Source organism: Octopus bimaculoides, chromosome 5 (genome assembly GCF_001194135.2).
Source record: "Octopus bimaculoides isolate UCB-OBI-ISO-001 chromosome 5, ASM119413v2, whole genome shotgun sequence".
NCBI lineage: Eukaryota > Metazoa > Mollusca > Cephalopoda > Octopoda > Octopodidae > Octopus > Octopus bimaculoides.
The window spans coordinates 25,816,540-25,826,384 of NC_068985.1; the positions used below are offsets into that span (position 1 = coordinate 25,816,540).

The 9,845-nt window shown below is 37.2% G+C and overlaps 1 protein-coding gene across 1 annotated transcript in view; it reads left to right on the plus strand.

Annotated features, from left to right (window-relative positions):
• Positions 1 to 5,578: 5,578 nt before the first annotated feature.
• The window catches only part of LOC106874950 (DNA-dependent protein kinase catalytic subunit), a 185,220-nt gene continuing 180,953 nt past the window's right edge, over positions 5,579 to 9,845 (plus strand). The window contains exon 1 of the mRNA XM_052968027.1: positions 5,579 to 5,820. Within this exon, the coding sequence (XP_052823987.1) occupies positions 5,694 to 5,820 (127 nt within the window). The 5' untranslated portion in view covers positions 5,579 to 5,693. The remainder of the gene's footprint in view (positions 5,821 to 9,845) is intronic.

Consider the following 9,845-nt stretch of genomic DNA (forward strand, 5'->3'; position numbering starts at 1 on the left):
TCTTCTCTCTTTCTCACTCTCTCATACTTTCTTTTTATTCCTCTTTCTCTCTGTATATCTGTCTCCATGAATGCGCACCAATACACACATTCGCACACCAACCAACCCACATAATATATGTCGTATTTATATTACATATTATAAACACACACACACACACACACACACACACATAAATGTATGCATGCATATGTATATTGTATTATATCTTTAAAATATCAGATACATATATACAGTATATGCTCTGCATAGAAGCCTTGAAGCACTTGGGTTTTTCAAAAGCAGGCAGAGTTGAATGATTCGCATTATCCAGATACGATCGATTAGCAGGACAGCGAATATTTGTAAAACATTTCAGGAATTCTTCATTCGAAGATCCTGGCTGAACATATGCAACAACCACATAAACATAATTCATATGAAATACATATCGTTTAATATAGACGTACTTGGCTATGGGTTTATTCATTGCAACACCATCGTGAAAAGCATTCACTTAATATATTAATCTAGAATGTTGCAAATAAGACAGTAGGGCGCTTATTTGTTATGTCCACTTGTGTGTATGTATGTGTGTGTGAATGAGCATGTCTGTGTTTGTACTCCCACCATCGCTTGACAACCGATGTTGGTGTGATTATGTCCCCGTAACTTAACGGTTCGGCAAAAGAAAACCGATAGAATAAGTACTAGACTTACAAAGAATAAGTCCTGGGTCGATTTTTTTCGACTAAAGGTGGTGCTCCAGCATAACAGAAAACTATGCCATTTTAATCCCAAGCAACGCCGGGTATCTCTGCTAGTATAATTATATATCTAAGAGAAATAGATTTGACTGTTAAGAAGTGTTCTCTAACTCACCTATGTTAGTGTATTAGCATTAACTTAAGATTAAAATAAATTCAAGTCGGTGAAAAAAAATTGTGTTTGCATTTGTTTTCAAATGCTGATTTTTAACAAGTTTGGGTGTACCCCTTCTTTTTATTTGTATGGGAGTGCTTAATTTCAAACAAAAGATTTATATATATATTACTTTGACACATTCAGTAACGCAAATGTTAAAAGGAGGTATAATTTTATTTATTCAAAAATGTAGATAAGCAAATGAATGCATATCTAAACAGTTTTTTTCTTTTCAAAACGAAATATTTTTTTATTGCGTTATATAGGGAAAAAGAAATGGTTTTAAGAATTGATCTTTCATTTAAATATTATCAGCGGCTACAAAAGATCATATAGAAGTATCTTGTTCTTTAAATTCCAAGTCATCTCTGGTTAATCAGAAAAATGCTCACAAGCATTGAAGCAGTTACAATCCCATCCTTTACAAAGCTATCTAGGGCAACAGTATCTTATAACATATTTATGATGGTCAAGTATAATTTTCTTTTAGAATTGGCAGCTCTTTCTAGTAAGACCAACATCAGTGTAAAGGCTCCAATCTATTGGTCCAAAAAGAAGTCAACATTACCAGGGGTTTCATATACGTATTTATGTGTGTATGTACACATACATGTAAATATATATATTCATATGTGTATATTTACATATATTTGTTTCTATGTGTGTGTATATATATATATATATATATATATATGTATAGATACACATACACACACATACTCATATATATATATATGTGTAGTGTGCGCGCGCGTGTATATAAGTGTTTTCCAGCATATAAGACGTACTATTCCCCAAATTCCCTCCCCAAGGAGAAACGAGAATATAAAAAACAAAAACATTGAAAGCAAACTTTTTTTCGAACAACGAAAGAAAGAAAGAAACAGAAAAACGAGACAGGCAACACAAAGAACATTCCCTTCATCAGTTGTCCCCTGTTTTATCTACTCCGTGTTTCGAAGGTATATATATATATATATATATATATATATATATATATACAGGGATTGGGCAAAATAATGGAAACACCTTCAGCTAAAACAGTCTCCAGTTCTTGTAGTAATGATGGTGGAGGATATCGGACTCCTTACTTGTTTTTCTAAACCGCACAATAAATGTTCAATAATATTGAGATCTGGGGATTGTGGAGGCAAGATAAGATGTTCAACTTCACTAGAATGTTCCTCATGCCATTCAGTAACAATTTTAGCTGTGTGAATTAATGCACTATCATCCTGAAAGATTGCGTTTCTCAAAACTATGTTTTATCGTATTTGAGTGTCTGCAATTTCTGTATTTGATCGAAGAATATCTAAGAAAAAGATATTTCCCCATCGATCTCAAGACCCTCCAACAAGGTGTTTAAAAAGATCGAATATAGAAGTTAAATACTACTACAGATATAAGATCGTCCCTCGTAACTATTGTTAATTTACCATTGGAAACAACGCTTAACATCACAGGTCAACGAGGCTGCCTCAATGTGGTCACTTGTTAGAAATAACAACCCAATTTACCTCGTATAACTTCTTATCGTCTTTACAAAAGCATAATGGAAAATGTCGTCCGAAGTACACACTGCCCGTAATGAAAAAGTTAATCGTGGATAGAATGTTTTCATTATAAGTTTCCCGAGTTATGGCTGACCCAGAGTGAATTAACAAATGCGCAGTAATTTTTGCACTAATCGTGCCCGCCCAACTGACAAAGGTTATCATTTATGATCGTATAACTGTTCTGCTTAGTGACAGCTTTATGAAAGAGGAAAGACCGGTGTTACAATATTTGACAAAACACGTGTGAAGGGTTTTACAAAATATCTGTTTTTGTTAACTATACAATTAGCATCTAATAATCTTTGTGTGTGTGTGTTTTTTTTAACTTTATCTTGTACTACGTTCTTCAGAAGACAACTCTGAATTATATAAAGAAAATACTGCCAGTTTTGATAATGAATCTTAACTTATCAAATATCAGTAAAAATTTGAAGTAAAAACAGTTTCTCTCTTCTCTGGGAGTCAAAAACATGCCTGGAGTGTTTCGTTGATGTCTTCATTGTGTATAGTTTGTTATAGAGTTCAAAGTGTTAGAGAGTAAGAGAGGGGGTGTAGTTGTCTATTGTCTAAAAGAAATCTTTGTCGGTTCCTGCCAAGGGAGTGGCTTAAAAGCATTTATTGAATGGTTGTTATGTCCACGTGTGTGTTTGTGTGTGTGTGTTTGTATGTGTGTGTATGTGTGTGTGTTGTGTTGAATGCCCTTTCAATATGTTTGGAATGTGACTAACTGAGCTGATGACTGCGTGTATGTTGTGATGAATGTCTTGTTGAAGAAAGAATTAGGAATTCTTTTGAGTGCCTCCACCTGTGTGTGTGTGTGTGTGTGTGTGTGTGTGTGTGTTTCACCTGCCGAACCTGCTATGATTGGTCTCAATTTTAGATCATCTGATGGTGTTAGCTGTATATATTTGTTTGCTGAGGATTTACAGGTGTCACTTATCCTTTTGTATTTATGGATTTTTAGATAAACCATAAAAGTTGCTCGTTTTGCATTTGAAGTGGCATTTTCTCTCCCTGTTTATTTCTGTGTTCCTTTCTGTCGAAGAGCGTAGGCTCGAAACGTAAAATATTTTCTCACTTCCCGAGCGTTAAACTAATACATCTGTTTGTTGTTTACACACCCATCTTCGTCTTCTGTTTTTTTTGTACATTCTCACAATATATATATGTGTGTGTGTGTGTTCGCGCGCGCATACATATACACATACATATATAAAGATGCATACAGATACTACGTAGACCAGATACACACATACTCGCATTATACACACACACACACACACACACACACACACACACACACAGATATATGCAGCAGTTAGTATAACTGTTATTCGAATACTGTTCTTTTTAACTCAGGTGGATTGATTTGGGTTGTGGGTGTTAGGTTTGCATTAGTTAAGTTTAGTTAAAATTGTAATATGTGAATGTATGTTTAGCTACATGCAGGCATCTGGGTGATTGTTCCGTAAGTTTATTTATAATGCGCTCCTTTGTTAACAATATTGCGAAAGAGTTAGTGCCAAACTTTAAAAAAGAACAATAGTATTAGGGCGATTGTTTAACTGAACTCTTTCAAGACGGTGCACCAGCATGGCAAGAGTTCAATGACTAAAAGAAGTGAAAGAATAGAACGAAGTCAGTGGTCATGAAGGCTTCGCAGTCTCCATCTCAGATATACGTTCACCACTTCACCAGGTACAGGTTATCTCGAAAGACGACATCCTTATCTTCTGTTCGACAATTCTCCTGTCTGCCATTCACTCCCAACTCAAGGCTAAGCTTCGCTAGCTTGAAAGATTGACGAACAAACTGAATGTAATCAACGTCCACCCAGTACTGTTCCTGTTAAGGAACTACTTCGCCATGCCGAAGTTATCGTATACCCTCCACAATCCCCCTTGGCACAGCCACGTATCTCGCCTCACAGATCTCGACGCCTTTATCCAACAGGCCACCTCACCTGTTAGATACGGTGGCCCCGGCCTTCGATCTCCGGTTTCACTAGTTCTGCCGGTTTTTCTCTCGTCGCTGACCTCTTGCCGTGTCCTCATCAACAGAGTTCTCCATAACACAACTGAACCTACTGTGACTGGGGAGTGCGTGGTGGACTACACAACATGAAGCCAGCTCGGCTTGCACCCTGCTGATGTCCAACCCCCCTCCCCTCTGTGGACGTCCAGTGTAGCATCATCTTGGACGAGATAGGACGCCGACTTGACTAGCACTGTCTGGCATGTTTCCACTTAGCCTCCATGCCTCACAGCAGAGACTTACTCAATATGGTGTCAGCAATCACGACTGGCATTTCCCTGGGGTTTGGCCTCTAGATCTGTATGCTTCACGAATGCCGCTGTGGCTCCCCTGTGGATTCTTTCAGCATGCACCTATTGTCATGCCATCACACTACTGGCTACTTTCCACGCCATGCCACCCTTAACAAGATCATAAATCATAAAGCATGGCCTAGACGCTGCAGGCTTCCCTTCCCAGCTCGAGCCAGTGGGGGTTAAACCGAGGTGATGGTAAAAGGCCTGACGGTATGACAATTTTCCCGTTTCGTAACATCTGGGGTGTTACATGCAGTGACATCTTTTCCATCGACAACTTGATGTATCCTACTAGCCCAGGCTCCGCTGCTCGTCAAGTTGAGTAAAACAAACTGTCAAAGTATCAGTCAAAGCTCTCTGACAGGTTTATGGTTGAGCCTGTGGAAATGGAATCCACCGGCGTTCTCAGCCCCCCGACCATATTTCTGCTCACCGCTAAGGAGGCGGAGATGGCTATCTGCAAGTGCGAACCCCGTACGTCAGAGTGAATGTTTTAGCGCATCACCCTCCTCTTTTCCATTTGGTTTGCTGGGACCATCAGGAAATCAAGAGAATGTAAGACTTTCGTAGCTTACCACATGAATAATAAATTATTCATTCTTATTTCTGTCCATATAAAATAGGATATTTTTCATTACTACCAGACTTACTAAAGTGACATTATTGTGTTATAGACTAAAAGAATGTGGGATGTAACAATGCAAGTATACAAAACATAAAACGGAGCGTAGAGATGAAAAACGAAAGAAAAGCATTTTATATTTTATTTTCAGTTACGTTTTTGAGAACCGTTAATCGAAAAAAGCTTATAAAAGTCATACAACAACCAGCCGGCTTTTGCCAGCTAAATGAAGTGATCTCCCTTGGCAGAATCGCAGTCGACCTGAGAATTGTTTTTAACTAAATGGCGCGTGAAATAAAACGCATCGAACAGTGTCTAAATGATTTATGGAATGGAAAAGATGATCGAAAACAGATTGTCGAAGATATTGCTCTCATCTGTCCCAATCAGTTGACAGTTAAAAATATTGGTAAACTTTAAAATACTTAATTTTTCACATTTATTTTGCTTGCTGACAATTGCTGCATTATATGTTTCGATCTAGTTTATAATGTTTAGCTTAAGTAAATTTAGTTATTCTTCACCTGCTAGCTATATAGGATGTTGAATAAGCATTACTATCAATAAATAAGTTACAATGTGAAGATTTGGAAACTTTTTCTTTGTTTACGTTTACTTCCTTGTTCGTAGTGTCGAAATGACGAAGTACACTAACATTGTTAATACTACATGCACAGATTTACAATGTATGGAACTAAGTCTGGGGATATTGTCAAATCATTAATTTAAGTGCGCTATCTGCGATGATTTTTTTGGTAAGCGGTGTCTATTAGCAATTTGGTGCTTAAATTACTACGTGTCAGGCTTTAACCTTTAAATTAAACTGATAGTGAAACTTAATATGTTCTTGGTAATTGCCAGAAACAATGATTATTTAACAGTTAAAGTATTGAGGGTATAATCAATAATGTAGGGAAATCTTTAAAAAATCATACTTCACTATTAGCACATTTAAAAAATAGACAAAATATAATCAGATATTTCTTAACAATTACTCTTAGAAAGAATATCGGTAAGTACTCTGATGTTAGATCATCTCTTCGTAACTAACGGAAGTATTAACCAATAAATTAAATTAAAACTTTTTTTTTAAAGTTTACATAATAATTGGATGATGTCTATAAAGGAAATATCAATACAGCATTTCTGAAGAAAAACGGAAAATCCATCCATGTCTGTGATGAAGCGGAGGGAGTTGTTTCCCTGCAGATCAAATCTGAATCGACTTACAATACAAACCGCTACAGCTATGACCATCTCGTTTTTTGTTTTGTTTTGACCTTCTGCAAACGTTAAATATCTAACCCTGAGTTATTCAATGTAGCGTTAGATATCATCTTTCTAAAACGGTAAGTTGTGATTTAAGGAAAATGTGAGGACTTATTCTTGCAACACGATGAAAGAAAATACTGAGGACGGAAGTATTCAATAATAAAAGTAAGTTACAAGTACCCGTGTTGTAAGAAAGTGCCAAGAGTTTTATTGAGTAAAGTACTTAGTTCCAAGACAATATTCAAAATAGATAATAACTATGTACCAATATAGAAGTAGTTCAATAAAAATCAAATTTAGATTCAACTTTGATAAAGTTTGACTATCAAATTAAGGCCTGTTGATTCAGTCACAATCATTTAGTGAAGTTAGTACATTGGGTAAGATCGCATGTGTGGATGCAGACTTTATTAAATGATATTTTGCCGATGCAGACCGCTACTATTTTACCTGGGGTCTAGTTTTTATTTGCCAATAGATGTCATTGCTTTTGTGTATTTTTCGTAAATACACTGTACTAGGTTGATTAAAAGTTTCCTCCTTTTACATTACAGTTGAGTGAATTTCAGCTACTTGGTGACTTTGCTAATGCTAATGCCACATACAAAGCAGCTACTACATTTTGTAAAGTGTTAGGAAGGACATCCAGCCACAGAAACCATGACAGCAAAGCAGTAGAGCTTGGTGCAGTCATCTGGCTCGCCAGCTCTTGTCCAGCCCATGTCAGCATGGAAAATGGATGCTAAATGATGATGACGACGACGATGATATATATATATATATATATATATATATATATATCATTGTTTTACAACTACTTTCCATCATGCTGGCATGGGTTGGATGGAAGTGCCTGTGGTTGAAATCACATATACTGTTCACCTAGCTTGTGTTTCCTTTCGTCATGGGTTGGATGAGTCATCACCAGTTTGTGTCACTTATTTGGAGGTACTGCTCTCCCAGATGATTTAAAGGCCCACTTGTTGCTCATAAGCTTTATTTTTCATATGGTTTCTACAACTGGATGCCCTTCCCAACACAAACCATATAACTGGGTGTACTATTTTATCATGGCACCAGTACTGGAGAGATTATGACTCTAACCAGACTAAAGAATCATCCCTGCACTTTCATGTCTGCAATAGATCAATAACCACTTAAAGTATTCTGAGTGCATTTTATTGTATCATCAACACTAAAGAGATCACTTCATCCTCTAAGACTAAAGTGTTCTGTGTTATATTCATTCATTTAAGGTAAGCTTGATCAAGGGAGTAAACAGAAGAAAAGTGAATATCAAGAGGGTGAATGAAGAGAGTGTATGAGTGTGATGGAGGAAATAGTGATAAGAATGAGATGGTAGGGGAAAGAATAGTGGTGGGCAGATATTGATGACTGCTTGTTGTCTGTTAGTTGAACAAAATAGAATACCAACATGAATGGTAAGATGGAATAACAATAGAGATATTGTTATTCCATTTTTTATATTCGTGAGTGATAGATAACTGTAGAGATGTATGCTGTTAAATGTGAGTGGTATGAGTCAATGAAGAGTGACATGAGAAAGAGAAAGTGGTGCAGGAAAGAAAGATAGTGGCAAGGGGACTAAATATGGACAGATCTGATGCTATACCTCTTTACCAAGGTATTGTGGTACAGTGAATGTGAGAGCAGGTGAGTGTTAAAGGAGAAGATAACCAGGTGAATCATAGGTGGAGACTTAAGTAGAATATAATGGGTGAAAGATCAAATGTAGATATTTTATATAGCATAACCTTTCTCACCACCACTATTTCAATGATCACTTAACCATGCTTGCACCAGAGAGTAGGTTTTTTTTTTATTCCAACATCATATGAGGCCACTGATAATTCTTTTAGCTCTTTTTCTTTCATGACATTTAACTTCTTAAGATCAATCTTTGCCATTTCATCCAATATCTTCTTAGGTCTACCTCATCCACTACTGCCATCTACTTCAAATGCTCAGCAGATCTTTATACAACTGACATCCTCCTTATACATCACATGCTCTTACCAGCACAGCCTTCACTTTTAGGTACTATGTCTGATTCCTCCTATAGAGCTTTTCTTGCAGTTGATTTGCACTCCATCATTTATAACAAAAATAAAAGGGGGAGGAGTCTCCTGATGGAAATTTGCTTCATGGTCTGTTGATTGCACAGAATTTTTGTTTTTTTGTACATCATGAGCACAAACATAGTTGTATGGTTAAGAAGTTCACTTCCCAATCACATTGTCTTAGGTTCAGTCCTACTGCACTGCACCTGGAGCAAGTGTCTTCTATTATAACCCCCTGACTGATCAAAGTCTTGTAAGTGGATTTGAGATACAGAAATTGAATGAAACTCATCAGATATGTGTGCGTGTGTGATTGCACCTCCTTGTCTTGAAGTTGCATGATAGTTGTAAATGAGTGCCACCATCATAGAAGCAGTGTCATTTGTTTCCAGTCTTCTATGAAAACATGTCCAGTCATGGGCAAATATTAACTTGCTTAGAAACAAGAAAGACACTCATAATATCTGGTGAGGTAGAATACTTGATAGTCTCCTGAACAGTTAATCATCCCACTGTCCAACATAGCAATATCATTGTAACTGCTACAAAGGCAAAGGAGATGTTTTAAAGAGAGAAAATTATAGAGGCAGACTGTTGAACCAGGCTATGACGTTCACACAGCACAGCACAATTATTCTATACACTTTTACTTGTTTCGGTCATTTGATTGCGGCCATGCTGGAGCACCGCCTTTAGTCGAGCAAATCGACCCCAGGACTTATTCTTTGTAAGCCTAGTACTTATTCTATCGGTCTCTTTTGCCGGAGACGTAAACACACCAGCATCGGTTGTCAAGCGATGCTGGGGGAACAAACACACATACATATATATATATACATACATACATATATATATATATCATCATCATCGTTTAACGTCCGCTTTCCATGCTAGCATGGGTTGGACGATTTGACTGAGGACTGGTGAAACCGGATGGCAACACCAGGCTCCAATCTAATTTGGCAGAGTTTCTACAGCTGGATGCCCTTCCTAACGCCAACCACTCAGAGAGTGTAGTGGGTGCTTTTACGTGTCACCCACACGAAAACGGCCACGCTCGAAATGGTGTCTTTTATGTGCC